Source organism: Myxocyprinus asiaticus, chromosome 6 (genome assembly GCF_019703515.2).
Source record: "Myxocyprinus asiaticus isolate MX2 ecotype Aquarium Trade chromosome 6, UBuf_Myxa_2, whole genome shotgun sequence".
NCBI classification, from domain to species: domain Eukaryota; kingdom Metazoa; phylum Chordata; class Actinopteri; order Cypriniformes; family Catostomidae; genus Myxocyprinus; species Myxocyprinus asiaticus.
Window position 1 is genome coordinate 42,901,424 of NC_059349.1, and position 25,160 is coordinate 42,926,583.

The following is a 25,160-nucleotide window of genomic DNA, read 5'->3' on the forward strand; positions in this document are numbered from 1 at the left end:
TTTACCGCCTGCTTTCCTTAGACTGAGCGTGATGATTATTGTGCTGGGCAAACTGCACAGAGTTTTGTGAATGAAGCACAATCGACAGTATAATGAGCCTAACAGAGATATTTCAGCACTAACTGATCCTGCTTAAACTAGATTGAAAGTGGTTAGTGAATAAGATGCAGGTTTTTTCAATAACATAATGTACCACACGCAAAAGTGGTGCAGCTGTTTATGGAATTCGGCCAACATTATTTTGTCAGCTTTTCAGGGCAAACAGTAAAATGTTTCAGAGTTATTAATCTGGATCATTGACAAAAGTGTTGGCATTGAGTCAAATCGAGTTCATTCACTTCTCCATGCAGAAATAATTTCATCTCTTTACTATTTTAGCAAAGCATAATAACAGCATTTGCAGCCTTGCCCATGCTTCATCCAGTCATGGCAACTCAAGACTTTACATTTACATTGCAAAGTTTATATTTACATAACAAATTCTGTATGCTATAAACAAGGTTCTTACACTTTTTGACCAATGAATTTCTGTGATTTTTTTCCATGACCTCGAGTAGTTTGTGATTACTGGAAAAATTCTAATTCAGACCAATTTGCTGATACGTCAATTCCCTGATATTTCCATGGTTCTATTCAGAGTATGTCTATCCGGGGAACCCTGATCAGTTATTTAGGGATATGGTTTGCATTCAGGGGCGGACTGGGAATAAAAAGTGGCCCTGGAATTTCTGGCCCAGAGTGGCCCACCAAACCCAGCCCCAACACACCATACCATAACACACTGGCTCATTGATTTAATTTTCTGGCTTAATTTCAAATTTTTGTGTTGAAAAAAAAAAAAAAAAAAAAAGACATTTCTATTGACTGCTAGTCATGACAATGGGCCCCACAGTGCAAAAAATTGTCATAACTTTAAAACAAATAAAATACATGGATTTTTTTAGAGAAAGCACTAAAATAATCACTTTAAAGCTCAGACAAATAACAAGTCCGAAAACTTTTTTCTCAACATAAAGATGTTAGGTTAAAATGCACATGATACTACAAGGGAAGGTGTGTATTTTAGGTGCTGTGACAAGTCATCATTTCTTCAAAGTTTTTAAAGTTCTTAATCACCTTTCAAATTTTTTCTAGAAGTGCAAATAAATAATTTAATAACTACATTTATCACACATATATGGTGAAATTCTATTTTCTTCCACATATCCCAGCCAAGCTGGGGTCAGACATGATACAGCACCCCTGGAGCAGATAGGGTCAAGGGCCTTGCTCAAGGGCCCAACAGTGGCATCTTGATAGTACTGGGGCTTGAACCCCTAACCTTCTGATCAGTAACCCAGAGCCTTAACCACTGAGCCACCACTGCCCAACTGCTGAATATATAGCTATACAAGATCATAAAATGCTGTTTAAAATAGTTAGATGAAGAAAGTGTCACACAGCAGGACACTAATGACAATGCTTAAAATGTCATGTCAATTACTCATATAACTATGTGTAAATGTTTATTTTTTTTAAATCAATGAAAACAAAGTTGGCCAGAATATGTACATATATAAATATAAACAAATATTAATATGTGTAAAACAAAACTAACATACCTCTTAAATGAAAGAACTTTGCAGATATTAATTGCTCATATTTTCACTCTATGTGAGTTTGTTGCATCTTTTTATCTGCAGTGTTTTAATTCCTTCCCCAGATTATTCTTGAGAAAAAGTGAAAAGCCCTATGCTTTGACAAGCACTGTTTCTGCTATCCTTTAATATCCTCAAATAGCCACAAATTAATAATTTTCATGACTTATTTTCTGTATTTTTATCAGGTGTAAGCATTATTCAGTAAGCCGCACTTCAGCTCCCTGCGGTATGAATAAATTATGCAAATGACTATGTACTGCTCACAGCTTTACTGTTTGCAGATTTTATATATGCTGCTGTTATTGTATTTGTTGTAACTTGCAGATATTTGTCATTTTGTGATTATTCAGAGCTTATCTTATACTTAATATGTTGTCTTTGGTTGTCACCATTATTGTGATTTGTATGTCAAATACTGAGGTCCACACAAGGTACGGAAGTAAATCACACACGGTAATGTGCTAAAAAAAAGAAAAAAAAAAAAGAAAACAGCCATTATAATGGTTTTATCTTACAGACTTTTTTTAATATTCACTTTATATTGGGGCTCGCGTGGGCATGTTGGAGCCCAGGGTGGCCGCCTATCTCGCCTGTAGGACGGGCCAGTACTTGTGCAGAAACGGGCCAACCCAAATTACCCAGCGGCCAGGTGTTCCCGACGGCCAGTCCGCTGTTTGCATTCAATGACCTTTATATTCAATTCAGTGATTACACCTTTCTGACACTGTCAGACTCGAGGCCATCTTAATATCTGGCAGATACTCAAGTACTTGAAAAGATTAGTTAACCTAACCCAAAAAAACATTCTGTCATAGATTACTCACCGCTGTGTTGTTTTAACCCCATATTCTTTCTTTTTCTTAACACAAAGGGAGAATTTGTGAAAAAACTTTGTGCTCAGTGATGTCATACAATGGCAGTTTATGGTGACCACCACTTCAAGTTTTAAAAGGTCACAAAAGTATAATTCAGAAGTCTAATAAATTATTGTATGTGACTCATGCCTTGTTCTGAAGGAATACGATAAGATTTGGTGAGAAACAAACCAAAATCTAATATATAATTAAGTGAAACTCTTGACCGACCATTGATCTCCTGTGCACGTTCATGAGTCTGCACGCGAGCTTTAGAGCTCCTTGCACGAGAGTAACAGTAGTTACACTGCAGCCTCTCGTGAGGTGGGGCGTTCAAGTGAAAACTGTTTTGTTTCACTTCAACACGACCACTAGCAATATTAACAACAGAAAGCACAACAGAAAGCACAACATAGCTGCATACGAACCTGAGAACAGAACATACAAAACATGTCTGAAGTGTTTGTAAGCCCAGCCTTAATTGTTTGAACTGGAGTCCTCAATCAAACAGAGAGATGGAGGAGGCTAAATGTAGATACACATACATGCCCAGATGCTACGGTCAGACAGAGAGTACAGGAGACCGGAGTTCTTTGGAGGTTTTGCTTACTGAAAGTAAAGAAAGGCGGAGGGAGCGGAAATGTCTGTCACCTTTTCTCTATTCTGAACCAGTGTGTGTGTGCATGTGTGTGTGCATGTGTGTGTGCATGTGTGTGTGTGTGTGTGTGTGTGTGTGTGTGTGTGTGTGTGTGTGACAGACCTCCGCCTGAAGAAAACTCTGCAAAAACAGTCGGTAGGTGTAACATTCTCTTTTAACCGGCAAGTGAGATGCAGGCCAGCATAGCCATACTTTTCACCAGCTAAACCTTGCTGGTGAAGCTTGTTGACCAGCATGGTCTTTCTGATGAAGCTGGTTCAGCTCATTTAAAAGCCTGGTAGGGACACCAGCACACCAGCATTCCATGCACATGCCATATGCTTTTCACAGAGCAGGGCTTTCATTTAATACATTAGATTTCGGTTTGTTTCTCACCAAATCTTATTGTATTCTTTAAGAACGACACAAGAGTCACACAATAATTTATTAGACATCTGAATTAGACTTTTGAAGCTTGAAGAGGTGGTCACCATAAACTGCCATTGTATGACATCACTGAGCACAACATTTCTTCAAAATTTCTCCCTTTGTGTTAAGAAAAAGAAAGGAAGCCATTTGGGGTTATAACAACACAGGGTTGAGTAAACAATGACTGAATTTTCATTGTTGGGTGAACTTTAACTTTGGAATTTTAACTCAGTATTCTGGGATCAGAGGAGGGTGATGAAGATTAAATGTCAAATTAAAATACACAACATTTATTTTTCAGAACAAAAATCTTTATATCTCAACAGTGGAACGTAGGGGAAATGAAGTTGCCATGTGACAAGCAGCTTCAGCTCTTCATGCTTAGATACTTTACAAAGTCTGTGACCCTGCCTAGGGCAGACCACAAGACCATCAGAAGAATATAAAATGTGAAGAACACCAGAAAAAGTAAATCTGTGGGTGTGGCTGGCACTATGGCACAGACAAAGATGACAATAAATTCAATAACAAGAACAAGACCAGTCATAGCTAAATGTATTGCTCACTGTATGACATAATTACTTTCTTTACAATCACTAACTGAATCTGTTAACCGTTTTTCCACCTCCCTGTGCTGTAATCTCATCATCTTTTCATTATTTTACTATATTAGCTAACCTTAAAAACACCAGGCAGCCCTGATGTTTCATCTAATCATATAGTAACAGCGATTGGCTTTGTTTTACCTGTACATTACAAAATTGTGTCAAATATGTACAGTGGGTTACAAAAGTCTGAGACCACACTGAACATCTTTTATTTTATTTTTTTTAAAATGAAAGATAACTTTAAGATCTAGATCACTAATCACACATACTCAAATTTGGGACATTGAACATTTTCCTTTCATTGAAGCAAACAAGTTGCTCTTTGGAACATTCCCAAATCATGCTGGAATAACATGGACCATCAGGTTCTGAACAAACTTGTAGAGTTCATGCCAGCTCGAGTGCATGCTGTTATTAAAGCAAAAGGGTGATATGCCAAATACTAAGAAATTCTGAAATTTAGGTATATTGTTCAATTTAGCTTTCCATTGAAATTTTTATGCTGAAAACATTTGTATTAAATTAGAAAAATGGGTTTTCACTAGTGTTCTCAGACATTTGGACCTTACGTAATTATATGTGTAAATGTAATTATTTGTGTCATTTTACTATATTTTTTTGGAAAAATTTCAGGTCCACTACAATTTCCATAGACTATACCTGAGTCAATGACAGATTTACATGGATCACAACTCCGTTGACTCATCATTACAGACATAATTCTGTTTATATGAATTGACAATTTTATTTCATAAATTTGCATGTCCAACTAGCCCCTGAAGGAAAAATGGTAAACAGATTGTTAAGGGTAAACTAATTTGGCTTGCTGTCCATAAAGGAGTGGCTCGAGCATGCGGCTCGGCTCGAGCTCTAAGTTCCCCTCCCTTCAGGACAACTTAGTTAAGGTTAATAATCAAGGAGGAGAAAGGGTGGTGGAGGGATGTGGGAAGAATCGACAGGGAGTGAGGGTAAGCAGCTGCTTATATATGCTTCCATTATGATTGACAGGACTAGCTTGACAAGCTCCGCCCGAACCTTTGTTTACAACTCGATTTGATTTGATTTCAGAATAAATAACAATTTACATTTCGTGTCCGTTTACCATACAAAGTGATTGTGTGGCTTTAGGAGACTTGGAATATTACACACAAGTTGAATGGACTGCTTTTATGACACTTTTATGCATATTTAAGCTTTAAAGTGCATCACTATCAACTACAATTGTTTGTAAATTAGCAACTGCAACATTTTTTAAAATATCTCCTTATTTAGTTTTATTAACAAGGTTCGGGAGGAGCAAGTTCATTTAATCCGACCAATAACACAGCCAGAGTAAGAGTATATAATAGTACTGTTTCATTACAACACATTACACAGTGCATAATAACAGTTCAAATTAATGCACGGATAAATAAAAAAAGTATATTCAATGTAGGGATGCTTCGGTGTGATTATTTGATGGTTAGATTACCGTCTGACAAAAAAACTTCGGTTAACCGGTTTTACAATTATAAGCACATTTTCTTATTATGCAACAGCACTGGCATAACCGTTTTCTTCCACCGTGATCCACATTACAGAGGATGGTGTCACTGTGCGAATGTGCGGAGAAGGGCGTGCGCCAGGACCTAGACAGTTTGTTATGAACTTCGGGGAAGAATGAGGCAGATTTACGGGACGCAGCCATTGACGGCGTCCGGACTGCAGGAACCATTCATCGAGGTGAGAGTGTTCAGGTTTCTCTGGGGGAGACCAGGTCTGGATTGGTAATCTGGAATACCGGGCATTTTCCCGGTGGGCCGACGCACTTTAGGGCCGATCAGAGGCAGACTGGCCATCGGGAGAATGGACTGGTCGCGAAACGGGCCGAATGGGCCGAGATAAGCTGAAATGTGCTGCCGCGTTATGCAGAACAGGCCAAAAAAGGGCGCCACGATATGCCGAAGGGGGTAGCGATATGCAGAAAAGGACAGTGAACCCCTTTTGGGCCAGTTGCTAGGCAAAATCCCAGGCTGATTTCTCTTCCCAGTCCACCCCTGGAGGAGACCACTCAAGGTGAAACTCTTCGACCGCCCTAAATTACAATCTGCCATTTCCCGATTTTTCTCTCCACTCCGTATCCTCCTTCACCTCACCTCACAACTCAATAAAACCAAAAACCTCCACCCCAGTACTATTAAAGGATACAACACCTCAAAAAATCTCCACTCAATAACACATTTCTCAACAATTCCATCTCCCTACATGCAACAAGCCCACCATCCATCCTCTGAAATTTCCAACCGTTCACACGGGCCTTTTCCCTCGTTCTACCCATTTAGAAAATTTCCATCCCTCTCTCCCCCTCTATCACATGTTTACACTATCCTTAATACAGGATTTCATTAACTGCGAACTACTGAATTGTGTTCGATCAAAGAAAGAAAGGCATATGGCTTTGGAATGACATGAGGATGAGTAAATAATGAAATGTTTTCATTTCCAAACATAGGGGCTGCCATAGACTCCCAGCCAGATAAATAATAATAAGAGTGAAAAAAAAAAAAAAACACTAATAAATGATTTTAATGAACTAAAATGAATATATAGGACTTCTGAATTAGACATGGAATTATATAAAGTTGAAAACCAGGACATACTTCCATCATAGACAATGTTCAGCAATGTCACACCACATGATATTTGGTCGCACCACATTATGTTTTTCTAAAGAATTGGCCACCTCAGCAAAACAGGCATTATTTCCTTACAAGGCCATTATGAACTTTATAATCAAATTATAGATTTTTTGATAAAATACATTTTCAGTATGTTTTGAGGTCATACCACATGATGGTCAATTTTGGCAACAACACACCAGCAGTATAAAAGGTGATTATTTTCCAAAAATGAAATAGTGGTAATGATCTTAAACATGTATCCAGAGGTCATTTGCATGCTGCTGTATGATGTCATTTCTGCTCCTTGAACACTTTTCAAAAATAAAGTATCAAAATGGCTTTATTTAGGTGTTTTTCATATCTGAAATTGTGCATTCTCGTTTCCTTTCCTTGCCTCCTTTCCTCACTTCTCCCTTTTAGGAAATAATGGAATCGAGGACGGAGGAATCGAAGCAAGATGGATTTGTAAAATGTAAAATGAAATGTCCTGCTCACTCACTTCACTTCAGAGTGCTGTCTCTGCACAGCAGCATTACCTCGAAGAGCTTGCTGTTATGTTGCTGAAATTTGATTAATTGATATTTTCACAATAAATCTAATAATTCAAGATGCATTTTTAAAGTATGTGACAATTATAGTTGATTTAAACAGCAATGGTGTGTCAGATGTGAACGGGGAGGAGAATTTATGCATGCATCAGGTGCTTCGACCAAAATGTCTTCCAAAGACAACTTCAAGAAGTTTCCTCAGAGGAAACAAAGATGCACAATTTAAGAAATGAGAAGCACCCATACTGTTAGTCGCACCGCATGATTTTTCACAAAACAATAATTATGTATTTTGATGGAAATAATAATGAAATTGCATCAGGGTTTTGCTCAACAATGCAGAACAGTTATGGAATTATGCCAAACATGAAAACACTGAAGTTAAAAACCTTTTTAAGTGCTTTTAAATAGATTATCAAAAGAGAAGTGATGGGTGGACAGTCGCACCACATGTTTTAACACCTTTCAAAGTGAAAATAAGTCATACCTAATAAACATGGGAAAGTTAAAAGTTGTAACATATACTCCTTGAGCACTTTATTAGGAACACCTGTACACCTACAGTACTTATTTGTGTGATTATCTAATCAGCCAATCGTGTGGCAGCACTGCAATGCATAAAATCATGCAAATACTTAATGTTCACATCAACCATCAGTATGGTAAAAAAATTTGATCTCAGTGATTTCAAATGTGGCATGATATTTGGTGCCAGACGTGCTGGTTTGAGTATTTCTGTAACTGCTGATCTCCTGGGATTTTCATGCACAAAAGTCTCAAGGGTTTACTCAGAATGGTGCCAAAAACAACAACAACAACAACAAAAAAAACAACACATTGAGCGGCAGGTCTGTGGACGGAAATGCCTTGTTGATGAGAGAGGTCAATGGAGAATGGCCAGACTGGTTTAAGCTGACAGAAAGGCTATGGTAACTCAGATAACCACTCTGTACAATTGTAGTGAGCAGAATAGCATCTTAGAATGCACAACACGTCGAACCTTGAGGCGGATGGGCTACAAAAGCATAAGACCACGTCGGGCACATTATAAGGACCATAGTGTTCCTAATAAAGTGCTCAGTGAGTGTATATTTTAGAGGTCCTGCATATACAGTACATGCTGCTTTTAATACATTTTTATATTATTTAAAAAAATGAAAAAGTACAGAAGGACAGAATAAGAAGGCATCATGTCATTGACCCACCTGCTAATGAGCTTCTCTTCTGCAATTTCCTCTTTGAACAGGAAGTAGTGAGCTCTCTCTCTGTAGTTGTCTTGGTGAAGTGTGGAACTATGATCTGTATAGAGACTGAACTGGAGATTCATCTGGGGTGGTTTGTATTTACTAAGAAGCTGCTCATCCTCCTTCCTGGCATAGAAGGGCACGATGACCCTGTTCCCTCTGTTCCAACGTTCATCTGAAAGAATCTCAGCACATTCCTTCTCTTCTGCCTCAACTGGCTGGGTATGGAACTGCTGACCGACTCTCACCTTGAGTTTTCTGAGCAGAACTGGACGGATTTCAAAGTCAAATACCAGCCACTGCTCATACACACCAGGGCGAAATGACAGGAAACACACACTCAGCTCATAAGTGGAGAGAGAGGAGCGCAGGTGGTGGCCTGCAGTGTGTGTGATTGGTGGGAAAGTGTTCTGTAAACTGTCACCCAAAGAGAAAACTGCACCACTCTCCACTTTCAGCAGAGCCACATGAGCCAAGGACCTCTACACCAGCATATAAAAAAACACATACATGTAAGCACAAATACATACATGCACATATAAAGACAAAATGTATGCTGTGTATGTGGTTACTTAGCTAAAGTTTGAGGACAGTTAAGTTACATCTGACAAAACATCTTTATTTGGGGGGAAATAAATGTCTCTTATGGGATATTTTGTATGTCCTCAATTGTAAAAAAATAAATAAAAAGAAAATGAATAAATAAGGAGATGATGTTTTTACAAATCTAAAAAGCCATCAAAAAGTTTTCTTTTAGAATTATGGTTTGGATATTGGTTAGGTTAGTAATTAGCTTTATGGAAAACAGAAGTCTATGGTGTGTCCCCGTTTAGATAGCTAAGTAAACATATGGTTGGGTGTATCTCTGACCTCAGTGGTGATTTTGAATTTCCATATGATTTCACTATCTGTTTGTAAACAGTCCACACACAGACTCTGATCCTGTGTAACACACACATCATCCACCTGCTCGGAGATCTGCAAATCACAAACATATGTCAGTAAAAGAAAAACATAGCTGTGCATTAATGGAAACTTTTAAGTTTGTTATTAATTATTTTCCTTTATTTGAGCACAACTGTGCAAAGTTCATTATAGATTTAATTTTGTTATTTGCATGATGAGAGGACTAATTTTCTTCTCTTTAGTGTTGGGTAAGTTACTCAAAAAAAGTATGTGACTCATGTCTTGTTCTGAAGGAATACGATAAGTTTTGGTTAGAAACAAACCGAAATCTAATGTATTATTAAGTGAAGCACTTGACCAACAGTTGATCTCCTGTGCACATTCATGAGACAGACTCCACGCAAGCTTTTGAGCTTTTGAGCTTTTGAGAGCAGTAGTTAGGCTGCACGCGCAAGGTGGGTCGTTAAAGTGAAAACTCATTTTGTTTCTCTTCAACAGGACCACCAATGATATTAACAACAGAAAACATAACATAGCTGCTGTAAGGAAATTTGGTAGTATAAATGTACACGGGATGGGTTAAAGTGCCTGTGTACCCCCACCATTATATGTAGGAAAACAGTATGTGTGAGCTAGGAATTAAATTAAACTGTTCTTATTCTACATCATTATTATGTAAGGAAATTTATAATGGAACTAGTCACGTTCGACAACCATTATAAATTAGATAAATGACAAATAACTAGATTATTTGTCTGAATAAAATTCTCCACCTTTAAAATCGTAATAAAATGTCTTGTTGTATCCGCTCACAATTTCTATTGTAAGAAATTAGCTTTAATAAAGGAATTATGATTAATTCACTTATTGGAGTAATATTATTCTCATGGCTTATTGAAAATAATATCACAGATATTTAGGTATAGCTTTGAAGCAAAATCTTTAAAAACATGAGATTATTTATCAAAATATACCACAGTCAAATTATCTTTGAATACAGACAAACTTTATTGCTATTCTAAACATAAAACTAATCTAACACATACAACATGAAACAGGTTGGTGAGTAGTGACAGAATGTGAAATAAATGATCAATCCAGAGAAAATGAACTTTATGGAGTCAGTTGACAATGCCTTCAGAACCATTTATCCTTCTTTGAGTCTAAATCGATTTGCAATCGGATTATCCAAAGTATTTAACTAATACACCAGCACTTTGAGCAAAAGTCTGGAGATGTACTTGTGTGTCGTTGCGTTTCCTTGCATTGCATTTCTTGTGTTGCTTGGTTCTTTGGCTATTAGTCAAAAGTTAGTTCCGTCAATTTTTTGAACCTCTCTTAGATCGGGATATCTGTTGGGTCGATGGATGACTCCCGTTGGGTGTGTGAACCATAGAGCAGAGTGTGAGAGGCTTCCTCGGGAGAGTCCCGAGTTTTCCTTGGACTCTACATGGCACGGAGGCTGCCAAGCTGAAGAGCAAGAGACAGGACCAAGAGACCATTCCAAGAGGAGTTCTAAGAGAGTTCTAAGAGCAGAAGAGGAGAGCATTGTTGCTCGGTAGGAAACTTTTTGAACTGAAATTGGCCGCACCCCAAAGGTGTCCTGAGCAAATCAGAAGTGGCTTTTCAGAGTCACATGGTCGATTGTTCTGTCCTATTCAAAGTTGATTTACAATCCTTTGTGTGGAGGATTCTTACGACTTCCCGCTCAAAAATAGTGCATGTTTAATCATGAACTTTTATATCCTGAAAACGGTGCAAGAGACATGACATTCATTGTCATCAACATTCTCTACGTAAACAAGCAAGCATTTACATACAAATGTGAAATGATTTCATGAATATTACAAGTGTAAGTAAGAGCTGAGATATTCTTCATTTGTGTTCAGCAGAAGAAAGATTTTTGAATGAAAGTCAGTGATACAAGTGGCTAGAGTCTTTCCTATATTTTATATTTTTGCTTATTGATATTATGCTTGAAATCAACTGTATCAGAAGCTATGCAATCATATTCATATATTCGCACTTATGTACTCAGTTTTATATTCATTTATATCATCACTGTATTACTATCATTATATTCATGCTTGATGCCTTATGTATCCAATGTTCCCATGAGAACTAAATGCACGTGTGAGACCAAATGTATTTGGACTTCTAGTATATGAGTTTGTTACCCTTTTGACCTGTTGATAACCCTTTTGACCTGATGAGGTTTCAGAGCTGGAACGAGAGAGCATAGATTATGTCTGCTATTGTTCTAAGAACCGTGCAGACATAGACCTAGTACACAACAGGATATGTTTCGAGACACCTGTCCTCGTATTTCGTTGAGATAAGTAAATTTTAGGAGTCGTTTGCATAAATAAGTGTACGAGTGGAGCTATAGCCTATCTTTCCACTCAAACCACAATTTTCACACTTCTATATGTCATAACCACCTGACCTGACACTTAGGGTTATTGCATCATTGTGCAGAACGTTCTGCACCTAAAAAGGAAATGCCTGCTGGCACAGTCTCAAGAGGGTATAAAGACCTTAATGAATATCTGGGTGTCAGAATAACACTTCAGCTCTCTAGCTCTTCGCATATGATCTCCAACTTTGAGGCATCATCTCGACACATCTCTGTAATTTAACTTTTTTCCATTTACTTACTTAGTTCATTAGACAAAGACAAGACTTATACAAGGTTTATTCCAGGACTTAGTCCTTAGATATATCCTTTAGATATATCTCACTGTCAGTAAATGTAATATGATTACAAGAACTTAAAATTTAATTATACTACTTTTTGACAAAAAAAATAAAAATAATAATAATAATAAAAAAAATACATTACATTAAATATTAGAACTAATTACCTTAGTTAACAAGTTAACACTGCTGTTTACATGCAGATATTGTCGTACATTGCTTTGTACATTTTTCATGTTGTGAAAAATGACTCATTTTATTTACAGTGGATTTTGTCATATTTTTTATTTTATCTTTTTTCGTCCTCCAATGCGTAATAATGTTAATCTTAAAGGGATTTGTTTACACCCAAAAATCATTTCAACATCATGTCACGCAAATGTAAACATAATTTAGTTGTGTTTATGTGTTTTGTTGTGTGTACTCCTGTCGCGATTATTAAATAACCGTCTGATCGTGGTTATTTGATCTAACCGCGGATATTTGAGACAACCGCGAATATTCAGAGCTGGTTGATGTCCACTGTGCGGCTCAGTGACACACGGACTCGGAGTTCAACTGAATGACGCACATGGCATTTATACAGTATATTCACTTAAAATTATCTTATTTGGGCATTCTAATGTGAATGGAAAATGACTTCTTAATGTGTTTGAAGCACACCTTAAAAAATATGACAATTATAGTGGATATAAAAAGTCTACACACCCCTGTTAAAACAGCAGGTTTTTGTGATGTAAAAAATTAAACAAAGATAAATGGGGGCCTGGGTAGCTCAGTGGTAAACTACGCTGGCTACCACCCCTGGAGTTTGCTAGTTTGCTAGTTCGAATCCCAGGGCGTGCTGAGTGACTCTGGCCAGGTCTCCTAAGCAACCAAATTGGCCCGGTTGCTAGGGAGGGTAGAGTCACATGGGGTAACCTCCTCGTGGTCGCTATAATGTGGTCTGTTCTCGGTGGGGCGCGTGGTGAATTGAGCATGGTTGCCGCGGTGGATGGCGTGAAGCCTCAACACGCGCTATGTCTCCGTGGCAACGTGCTCAACAAGCCATGTGATAAGATGCACGGGTTGACTGTCTCAGACGCGGAGGCAACTGGGATTCGTCCTCCGCCACCTGGACTGAAGCGAATCACTATGCGACCACGAGGACTTAGAGTGCATTGGGAATTGGGCATTCCAAATTGGGAGAAAAAGGGGAAAAATCCCCCCCCCAAAAAAACAAAGATAAATCATATCAGAATTTTTATGTAAAATTACAACCTATGCAATGCCACTGAAAACCAAAGTGACACATTTAAAAAAAAAAAAAAAAAAAACTTAGAATAATCTAACTACATAAGTGTACACATCCCTGAACTAATACTTAGTTGAAGCACCCTTTGATTTTATTACAGCACTCAGTCTGTTTTGATAAGAGTCTATTAGCCTGGCACATCTTGACTTGGGAGCATTTTCTCACTCTTCTTTGCAAAAACATTCCAGATCTGTCAAATTGCGAGGGCAAGAGAGCCCTCTTCAGGTCCCCCCACAGATTTTCTATAGGATTCAGGTCTGGGCTCTGGCTGGGGCATTCCAAAACATTAATCCTTTTTTTTTTTTTTTTTCCTGAAGCCATTCTTTTGTTGATTTGGATGTGTGCTTAGAATCATTGTCATGTTGAAAGGTGAAAGATCTCTTCATTTTCAGCTTTCTAGCAGACACCAGAAGGTTCTGTGCCAAAATTGACTGGTATTTGGAGCTATTCGTGATTCCCTCCACCTTCACTAAAGCCCCAGTTCCAGCTGAAGAAAAGCAGCCCCAAAGCATGATGCTGCCACCACCATGCTTCACCATGGGTATGGTGTTCTTTTGCTGATGTGCTGTGTTGTTTTTGCACCAAACATACCTTTTACAATTTTGGGCAAAAAGTTCAATCTTGGTCTCATCAGATCATAACACATTTTTCCACATGGTTTTGGGAGACAGGATATAGGTTTTGCGTGCTTGGATGTTTGTTTTTTTTTCATCAGAAAAGGCTTGCGTCTTGCCACCCTGCCCCATAGCCCAGACAGATGAAGAATACGGGAGATAGTTGTCACATGTAAGGAGCAACCAGTACTTGCCAGAAAGAGCTGCAGCTCCTTTAATGTTGCTCTAGGCCTCTTGACAGCCTCCCTGACCAGTTTTCTCTTTATCTTCTCATCAATTTTGGAGGGACGTCCTGTTCTTGATAATGTCACTGTTGTGCCATACTTTCTCCACTTGTTGATGAATGTCTTCACTGTGTGCCATGGTATATCTAATGCCTTGGAAAAAATTTTGTAGCCCTCACCTGAGCGATACCTTTCAATAATGAGATCCAGTTGATGCTTTGTAAGCTCTCTGTGGCCTATGGCTCTTGTAGTACCATGCAACCAAGAAGATGTCAGAAACATCCTTCAAGAACAACTGAGTTAATCAGAGTCACTTCAGGTGAAGACGGGTGTGTACTATTTCACATGCGCTTGATGATTGGTTGATTCTGACACAGCCACATACCCAATTATAAAAGGGTGTGCACACTTATGCAGTTAAGTTTTTTTATCTGAAATGTGCCACTTTCAGTGGCATTGCATAGGTTGTAATTTTTACATTAAAGGTGCAAAAAGTCTGATATGATTTATCTTTGTTTCATTTTGTACATCACAAAAACCTGCTGTTTTAACAGGGGTGTGTAGATGTTTTATATCCACTGTATATGACAATTAATCAAGAAAAACATTAGAGACAATTAATCATCATAATTGCAATTATTTGTTTGACAGTTAATCATCAGCCAAATGTCATAATCGTGACAGCCCTAGTTGTGTGTAGTTGTGTTGTGCAGTATTTCAATTAACTCACAATACAGATCTCGTTGCTGCTGCATCTGTACTCTTCTAGCAGTTTCTCCTGGTACAGTGAGAGATTTTGAGAACTCGACTGACCGTCCCCATGCTGGTTTTGTTCAGTCAGTTGCTCTCTCTGATTGATCAGATGAATTAAGCGTTTGTGGTCAAGTTTTGTGTGCTTTTGCAAGTTCCACACCGCAGCTTCCTCTGTACTAGTGGCAAAAGTGCACCTGTCACGATGCACACAGCACCCAACATCCTCCTTAAAAAACCAGCATACTTCATATCGACTAGGTCGTGGGTAAGAAGGCCGGCAAAATACACGGCTCCATCTGTGACCTTTGACCTTTGCTCTGACTAGCAGCAGATCTTGAGTGCAACAGTGAGGCTTTGAGATGATGGCGTAGGAAATGCGGGAGAGTTTATGAGTGCAAACTGGACATGCAGCTCTCAGCTCATACAACTGCATGAACTGCTGCAGCTGATCATCTCTAGACTGTGCTGTAGCCATTGCTATGGACTTACTCATACCCAGTCTGACATGAACAACATCGACTGGCAGTTCATCTGATCATCAAGTCCATGGCTTCAGTGACTGCTGCAGCTTCAACCTATGGTGAGAACAAGTCAAGTTATTTGTATTTGTATAGCACTTTTCACAAAACACATCGTTTCAAAGCAGCTTTACATGTTGAGAGAATGTCAAGAATGTCAAGAACACTGCTGATAGCTCATTGAACAGCCCCTGTGCTGCTCACATAACAGAGACACTGTACTAATGCCATTCACATTAATGAAAGAACATAAATGGCCATTAATGAAACAGAATAATTAATTCAATATTTAGAGCTTTGAACAGTTAAGGGGAGGTCCAGCAGGTATAAACAATGATTTTAGAAGGATTTAACACTTAACATTGAACACATGCACACAAACACACACACACACACACACACACACACAAATCAATCTTTGTAAAATTTCGCCCCCCAAAAATTAATAGCTTTAATTTATAAAGGTTTAAGTTATATAATTAGATCACCTTTGCCAATTAAATAAACATTGGTTAGCATCTTTCAAAAGGCATTTTTTTTTTAGTTACATGAGATGTCTTGCTTTGTGCCAAATGCAACATTTCATGTTTCACAATACTGTAGTATTGTCTACGCATTACACATTTTGCGTAATTAATATGGTTGAAAATTGATCCTTTGCTTTTTCTTTTTTTTTTTAATAATTAAACATTTTTAATCTTAAAAAATGACAAAAAGCACATTAATTTACATACACGATAGTTTTGCGGCCCTCTTCAGCCTGTCGCAGCATGTTCAGCATAACCATGCATTTTAAGTCTAGGCCTTCAATGCGATTCAAGCCATTAAGAAAACACAGTTTCACAATCAATAAGACACCGTATGCACATCATACATTACGAGGCAGTCAACTAATAATACCAATTGACATTTTAAAAACATGTCCACGCACGAAAGCCAGAAGCAAGGAGGTCTAATACCAAGAAAAAGCTCTCTAATAATATTTGCGATTTAAATTTTGCTTGCAATAAATTTGGTTTCGTCAGGGTACACGGTTACTTTTTAAAACATGATCCGACACTGAATGCTCAAGCAGCCTAATTTACACTTAGAAAACTCCTGATGTTGCTATAACAATGCAAAAGCGCTTACCAATTTGCTTGAAGTGAAAATCAGTCCTCCTTTCCTGTTTAATTAATCAATTGCACGATCATGTAGAACATCTTAGGTTTTTAAATCCATAAGGATCTCTTTCTCAACGGCAATACCAGCAGTGATGACAGCCGACTCGTCAGACAGATCTCGCACTCTTGGCTTTCAAATTACATCACTTAAAGCGTGATTGCGTCACTCAAGGCCATCTAGAAGGCCTGGACTGGGACATATCCTAAAGACCACACCCACCAAGAACAAATAAATCAATCTGATTGGCTGATGAATCTGACAATCTGACATTAGATGCGCATTCATTTGCACTGTTGAGGGATTCTGAGGAAATTCTGAAGGCCTGACGGGGTGGAGCTCAGACTCACCCGGTGCTTCAGATAAGGAGCATGGCTTCGGGCATGTGATTTGTGAAACAGTTGTCACACTTTGCTTGTAAGCATTGAGGAATAAATTCTAAAAAACGTTTTGTTTTTTGCTATTCATTTGTAGATGACTTAGGAGTGGTAAGAGCTGAAAATACAAAAATGTCAATGAGAATAAAAGGATGAAAAAAAATATTTATTTATTAGGCATGTTAAGCCAGCAGAGAAGGCTTTACTGGCCCTGAGAAATCGCCACTGTGTGGCGGCCCGTTTCATGGCCGGCCCACCGGGAAAAGTCCCAGTTCTCTCTATGGCCAGTCCGCCCCTGATCACAATAACAAAAATAAAAGTTGTGACAATTTCTGTGAGGTCTATATTAATTTTTATATAAATTATATTCCAGGTTTAAAAACTGTAACATTCTTTTTTTTTATTTTTTATTTTTTTTAAGTAAATAAGGGACAAGTCAAAAAAAATGTTGTGGTATCAACATTATGCCACAAATGCTTATTTTATACCACAGAACATCCACTGTAGAAAGAAGTGTTCTGTAGTTGCTGCTCAGATCTATAGTTTTTGAGGTTGTGCAAGAAAGAAAAGCTGGGGTCATGCCTTGGATTGGAGACCAGTGTTATTATAGTTTTGGATTTTTAATTTAGTTTTTATTTCTATTTTATATTCAATATGTCTTAATTTTGTTTAGTTTTCGTTATTTTTCACAGTTTGTCTGTCAGTTTTAGTTTAGTTTAGAGTGTTTACTGGTGTAATTTAAAAAGTCTAATATCATTTCAATTCTCAGGGAAGTCTTGTGTTACCTCTATCTAGTGGTATTTTCATGTTTAATGTGGATTGTAAATGTTGCAAATTGTATAAAATAGGGTGATTATGGGAAAAGTGACAAAGGACATTTAAGCTTGATCCACATTTTATCCATGTGTATTTCCTTAGATAATTATCAATCATTACTAATCTAATCTTTGGGGAGTAAAAAAATCGAAGGGATAGTTCACCCAAAAATGAAAATTCTCTCATCATTTACTCACCCTAACGCCATCCCAGATGCATATGACTTTCTTCTGCTGAACACAAATAAAGATTTTTAAAAGAATATTTCAGCTCTGTAGGTCCATACAATGCAAGTCAAAAGGGATTAAAACTTAATAAAAAAATGTAAAATAAAAGTAATCCATAATACTCCGGTGGTCAAATCCATGTCTACAGAAGTGATATGATAGGTGTGGGTGAGAAACAGATCAATATTTAAGTACTTTTTACTGTAAATCTTGACATCAGCTGTCTCCTTGGCAGTCATGATTTCAAGCTTGATTATATTTCCCAGCGCCATCTAGCACTCTGCAGACTCTTCTAGTAAGTGTAATCAAGCTTGAAATAATGATCGGTCCTGTAGACTGCAATTGCCAACATTTTGGTCTGTTCTCACCCAAAACAGATTAGATCACTTCAGAAGACATTGACTAAACCACTTGGATAACTTTTATGCTGCCTTTATATGCTTTTTAGAGCATCAGAGTTTTGTACCCTGTTGACTTGTATTGTATGGACCTACAGAGCTGAAATATTCTTCTAAAAATCTTTGTTTTTATGTGCAGCAGAAGAGAGAATGGCATGAGGGTGAATAAATGATGAGAGAATTTTCATTTTAGGGTCAACTGTCTCTTCATCTTTTTGAAGTTTTAAATTTATGTTTTTACTTTGGGATGTGTGGCAGAGCTCATTTCATGAACACTGATGGGAAAAGCAATGGTAAAGAAAATTACAGAAATTTGAGGTAAATCTAGTTAAGGTTATAAAAAATTATAAGTGAATTAATGTTATGATGTGAAAGTGTATATGAAAATATAAAAATGTATTCCAAATAGATGTAGATATTTTCTAGAGAATCATTTTTCCTCTGTCCCACTTTACCAGTACTGCTTAAAAATAATCTGGGATTTGTTCAAAAGAGGGTCTTCAAAGGTTTTACATCCCAGTATTGAATATTTCGTCATTTTTGCTTTTGACAAAGGAAGAAGACATCCTGAGCTTTCTTTAAAGGTATAATCTTAGGTTATGTGTCATTTAGGTAATTATTCAAAGTGTCAAGAAAAGTAACATTTCCAAAAGTGTCCCACTTTGCCCATATTCACCCTAATATAACAAAAACTAAAACTAAAATGAATTTGAGATCATTTTTATTTTATTTTAGTTCGTTTTGGAGTTATGAAAAAGTATTTTAGTTTAGTTTCGTTTTTTTCCAATAATTTCAGTTATTATTTTTATTTCAGTTAACGAAAATGATTTTAGTTTTAGTTTTCATTTTCGTTAACTATAATAACATTGTTGGAGACAAAGCAAAAGACTGGCTTATTTCTTTAGCAAGTTGTCAGAACACCTAGCAACAAGACTTAAACATTTAAACTGTTACACAGACCAAGTTTGTGTCAAGCATCATTTAGACTGGCATCCCACAACTCTCCTTAGTCTTAAGCCTGTAAATCAGGCCAATTCAACTGGTGGCCCACGGGCCAAATCTGGTCCTTAAGACATTTTCACTGGCCCATGTGAGGTTGTCATTTGTTTTAGGAGCTGTCCACATGCCAAATACCTTTCGTGTCTGATCGCGCTGTTTTTCCAATTGTTTTCATGTGTAAACTTGTGCTAGACAGATGTCACGCCAGGTCTCTCTGTTTTTACAGTGTCTTGTGGAGAAGCGCCACGTTTTTAGATGCTTTCAGAAGTTGCGCTAAAAATAGTCCATAATTTTGACAAAATGGGAAGATTAAAGTACTAAAATGGATGAATGACAAGTGTGAGTTCGGAGAAACAGAAAAGTTATATTCTTTAATTTGGTCAAGAAATTCAATTTTCGATTTGAAAAGTCAAAAGTTTAAGTCAATGCATCTTTAACAAACTTCACACTTATTGTTCAATACAATTTTACCATCATATCTAATTTACTCCAATTTTAAAGCACTTTTTAGTTGATTTTTTAATTTCATTTTTTATTTTTTTATTTCCTGCTGTAAAGAAAAAAATTATCTATGTTTTATTTCTATAGTGAACAAATATTATAGGCTTTTTATAACACAATAACTAAGCTTTATGTTAACATGCTATTCTGGCTTGGCCCGCATGCCCCAGAGATTTGGCCATTTGTCTTTGAAGTTGAATAGCCCTGCTGTAAATGAGAGTATATGGTCTCTCAACATTTTGCCAGGGTGAATAAACAGTGCTGCATGTCATGTAAGGATTATTTCAAAAAGTCATGGATGTCTAAATAGCATTTAAGATTAAAATTATGCTAAATGCCTTGGTAAATACTGTTGATGAAAGAACTATGCAAACACAGTAATTTGCACAGGTGCATAAGAAATATTTCATTGCATATTTATCCACTGACACACACAGAGGAATCAGGTATCAGAGCACAGAGGCAGTTGCTGGGCATCCTTACAATAATGATGCACCCATCTCTGACATGTTGCCTTACAGGAACTATGTTGTTGAACAGTGCCAAAAAGTCCCCGTAAGCAGAAGTAATCAATGAACTTTCGTGATAACAGCAACAGGAAATAGTCTACCAGTTTGACTTCTTTAGAAAGTCCTCCTCCCTGAAGTTGTTTCTGTTTTAATATTAAATTTGCAGTATTATGAAAATGTAACATTATGAAAATAGCCTGTAAAATAAACCCAGGTAAATAAAACACTCCAATGTTTAAAATAAATAATGAAAGACGATTATATTGAATATTAAGAGCGTAGTTTAAATATACGCGAAGGGGGAAAAAGCAGCACGCCTAAAAAGGATCGCCAATCATTTTCACGCAAATAAAACTGTTAAATGTATATCTGAACCCACATTTTACATTTCTGACGAAGATAGCTTTATGTTACCTGCACTCTTGCTGCCATCTGAACCACCTCGGACATTAATTCCACACAGCTGTATTCTGTATCCTACTGTACCTTCAGCCACTGCCTTAAGTTTCGTTTTCCTAGGTGTCAGAGGGCTAAATGAGTGTCCTTTGCCCTTCCCTCTGTCGATTCTATGCATACATCCACCTAGTAGTTGCAATACCTGTAGGATTTTCACAATTTTCCGACGTAATTGAAAGTTATTTATAATCAATTGTATATAATTAGGCGTGGATGGGAGATTTGTAGCCATATTTTATTTTTAAATTGTAACATATTTATATATAAGATTAGCATGTAGCATACAGGACGATGATGCAACATCCAATTTAGTATCATGGGGAAAACTGTAAATAGAAACATACTAATTTAGTTGTTGTAGCACAAAATTAAAAATTGTTAAAAGGGGCCATTTTATACAGAATGTATAACATACATCTTAATAATGTGTTGTTGTCATACTAAATCAAATATACTATATAATTAGGTATTTTCACAATTTAGTAAATTAATTGAATAATAAAGAAAAATCAAATTACAGAATCCCAGTCAAAGAGATTAATCAGAAAGATACATTTAGGAAGTATATACAGTGCAAAAGTTTTAGGAACTTGTGAAAAATGTTGCATAGTGAGGATTTCTTAAAATAAAAAATAAAAAAGCCATTAATAGTTTTCATTTCAAGTCCAGCAAGCATAAAAAAATCTAAATCAATATTTGGTGTGACCACCTTTGCCTTCAAAACAGCACCAGTTCTCCTAGCCTGCACCTGGACACAGTTTTTCTTGGTTGTTGGCAGATAGGATGTTCAAAGCTTCTTGGAGAATTCGCCACAGATATTCAGTTCTATCTATTTAGGTTGCCTCAATTGCTTCTGTCTCTTCATGTAATCCCATACTGACTGGATGTTCAGTGGAGGCTCTGGGGGCCATGCCATCTGTTGCAGGGCTCCCTGTTCTTCTAGTCACAAAATAAATGTCTAAAATTTATATTTTCTATTGACACATTAAAGCGGAAGATATAAATAACCATTTTAAAACAAATGTTTTTTTGAAACATCTTATGTGCCTAAGTCGTTTGCACAGTACATGCCTATGAATATATACTGTACTGTCGGGAATGAAGACAGAGACAGTCAGAATTAGTAACCCAACTGCAGGAATCTTTAATGAAGTTCAACAGGAAAGAATAACAAGGACACAAGAAATAACACTACACACTGAATAGAAATAACAACAAGCTCTGTGGGAAGAGCAATGCGGTCTGAGTTCATAGAGATGAGACAAGACACTGTGTGTGAACTAAAGGAGAGTATACTGTGTATAGAGTCCTTAATGATGATGATATTGGACACAGGTGTAGCTGATAATTGAATGATTATGGATTTAGAATGTTGGAGAGTTAGAGTGGGTGATGGAGGAGATCGACGGAGGTGTGACAGTACCTATAGATCACCAAAAAGGACTGTGATATGCAGCAGTGTGGTCTAAAAGTCTAGAGAAAATGTTTGTGTGTGCGCAGTTTTTCTAATTTAATTAAAAAAAAAAGTTTATTTCAAATAATATTATCAATGTAACAATTTTAGTGAAAAGTTGAATTGAAAAACTGCAAAATAGGCTAAAATAATAAATTACAGACTCCATATCTCTATCTAAATCGGGACATAGCACAGACCTTCCCCTAAAAGAAAATTTCTTTGCATGTGGATTATAATGACAGGGAAATAAAGAGAAATGTATCTTGTGTTCTCTTGATTTAATTTTTATCAATTCAAGTCATTTTTATTTGTATAGCTCTTTTCACAATCCACATAATTTCAAAGCAGCTTTACAGAAAATTATGCTTCGACAGTGTCGTGGCAGATTCTCCAAAACAGCCTTCGAATTGTAGTCGAGTCAAAAACTTCTAGGAGGCACAAAGTTTCTGATTCCAAAAATAGACTTTTATTACAGAGTAACAAATCCGAGGTGCTCCATGGAGCATCTGAAGTTAAATTTTAGAACATGCCTTTTTATACAGTTTCTGTTCTCTTTGAGGATGGCCTCTTCGTCCAAATAAAATTAACCCATGATATCATCCAATAATATCCAATAAAATCTTATGCCTCAATTATTTATGTAATCACTCCTTCTAACAGGCCATCCTGGCTTAACTTACTTCAGTCGTGGCAAAAGCATAACTATTTTATTTGATATGCATAAAACACACTGTAATCACTTCATATGGTTACATATTTTATATTAACTAACAATCATTACTTTCTGCATTAATTTGATTAGTATATTAAATGATTTCCCTTATTTCAGTTTATTGGTCACACACAACACATACCTGTGATATGGAGAAATGTGTGTGTGCTGCCACAGGTGGTGTTTTTTTTTTTTTATCCTTGAGACTTCTTCTTGACGCATGCATCCTGATTCATCCCAATACTCCCAATTCCACATATTGTCTGCATCAAATCATGTATTGTCGGACTCTGTTCTATTAAAAGCATTAACTCATCATTCCTTGACACAGACAAATCATGCATTGTCTGACTCTATTCCATTAAAAGCATTCACAGAAAGGGCCTTTACATGGAGACAAAGAGTGAGACTGTAATTCTCCCTAGAGTCAAGTCAAGTCAAGTCATTTTTATTTGTATAGCGCCTTTCACAACACACATCGTTTCAAAGCAGCTTTACAGAAGATCATGCATTAACAGAAAATGAGACTGTAATATCTATAATGTCTTAGTCATAATTGTGTAGTTTGATAAATATGATGTGAATTGTGTTTAAAAATAAGTAATTAAATAATAATTGTATTTATAACCCCAGTGAGCAAGCCGAAGGCGACTGTGGCAAGGAACACAAAACTCCATAAGATGTCTGTTAATGGAGAAAAATAACCTTGGGAGAAACCAGGCTCACTGTGAAGTATCCCATGTAAAGCCTTAAATGTTAGGAGTATTTTGTATTTAATACGAGATGCAACAGGCAGCCAGTGGAGATCATATTGAAGAGGTGTAATGTGATTAGAAAGCTTAGTGAAGGTGAGGACTCTTGCTGCAGCCTAGCAATTCTTTTTTTGGTTAAGCCAACAAGCAGGGCATTGCAATAATCCAGGCGTGATGTGATCAATGCATATACTAGGGTTTCAGCATCAGCCAAGGTGAGAGAAGATCGGAGGCGTGCAATATTCCGTAGATGGAAAAAAGCATTTTCGATGACAATGGAAATGTGAGAATCAAAAGAAGATTAGGGACAGTGTGGGAAGGCTTGACATGAACCGATGCAGAGGGTCCAAACTTTTTATTTGAGCATTAGTTCCAATTAACAGTATTTCAGTTTTATTTGTATTTAGTTTGAGTAAATTCATGAACATCCATTGTTTAATGTTGCTAATACATGCAATGAATGAAGCAGGAGGAGGAAGTGAGTCAGAGCTGGCGGTATGGTAAATTTGAATGTCATCAGCATATCAGCGAAAGTTAAGGCCATGTTTACAGATGATGTGACAAAGTGGGAGTATATAGATAATAAACAGTAATGGTCCAAGGACTGAACCCTGTGGAACACCTTGTGTGAGAAGAGCAGTAGTAGATTTATACTACTGTATAGTAATTAAATATTTGTGGGATAAGAAGTAAGCCAAGTGAGAGCTGAACCAGTGTTGCCAATTTCACAGAGATGAGATATAAGGATATTATGACAAACAGTGTCAAGGTTGAGTTTAGATCAAGAAGAATTAAAATATGGTGTATGTTGCTGATGTTTGCTACTTTGTCTGTAAAAAACATGCCAAAGTCATCAGTAGTCAGAGAACTAGTGGGAGATGTGACGGAGGATAGAGAAGAGAAAGTTGAAAACAGTTACGGGAATCTGAAGTGTTACTGATCTTATTCTGGTAATAATCAATAATAGCAGCAAAAACACTAGAGGGAAAAGAGGATAGAAAAGATTAATAATTGCTCAGGTCAGCAGGGTCTTTTGACTTGCGCCACTTCCTCTCCTCGGTCCTGAGCTTAGTGCGGTGCTCATGGACACGGATGGTTCATCCAACAGCCAGGGGCTAGAGCATGTGGGACGTGCTGGCCTGGAGGTAAAATGACAGACACTATCAAGGC

The 25,160-nt window shown here is 37.1% G+C and overlaps 1 protein-coding gene across 2 annotated transcripts in view; it reads right to left on the bottom strand.

Moving 5' to 3' along the window:
• Nucleotides 1-25,160, bottom strand: part of helz2b (helicase with zinc finger 2b) — a 49,482-nt gene that overhangs the window by 19,842 nt on the left and 4,480 nt on the right. The window contains exons 1-4 of one of the 2 annotated variants that reach the window (XM_051699436.1): nt 21,029-21,131; nt 15,086-15,683; nt 9,491-9,598; nt 8,582-9,102 (exon numbers count right to left, since the gene is read on the bottom strand). In XM_051699436.1, coding sequence (XP_051555396.1) covers nt 8,582-9,102; nt 9,491-9,598; nt 15,086-15,601 — 1,145 coding nt within the window. In that variant the 5' untranslated portion in view covers nt 15,602-15,683; nt 21,029-21,131. Of the gene's footprint in view, nt 1-8,581; nt 9,103-9,490; nt 9,599-15,085; nt 15,684-21,028; nt 21,132-25,160 lie in introns of those variants that run through there. The other variant, XM_051699437.1, reaches the window with a different exon arrangement.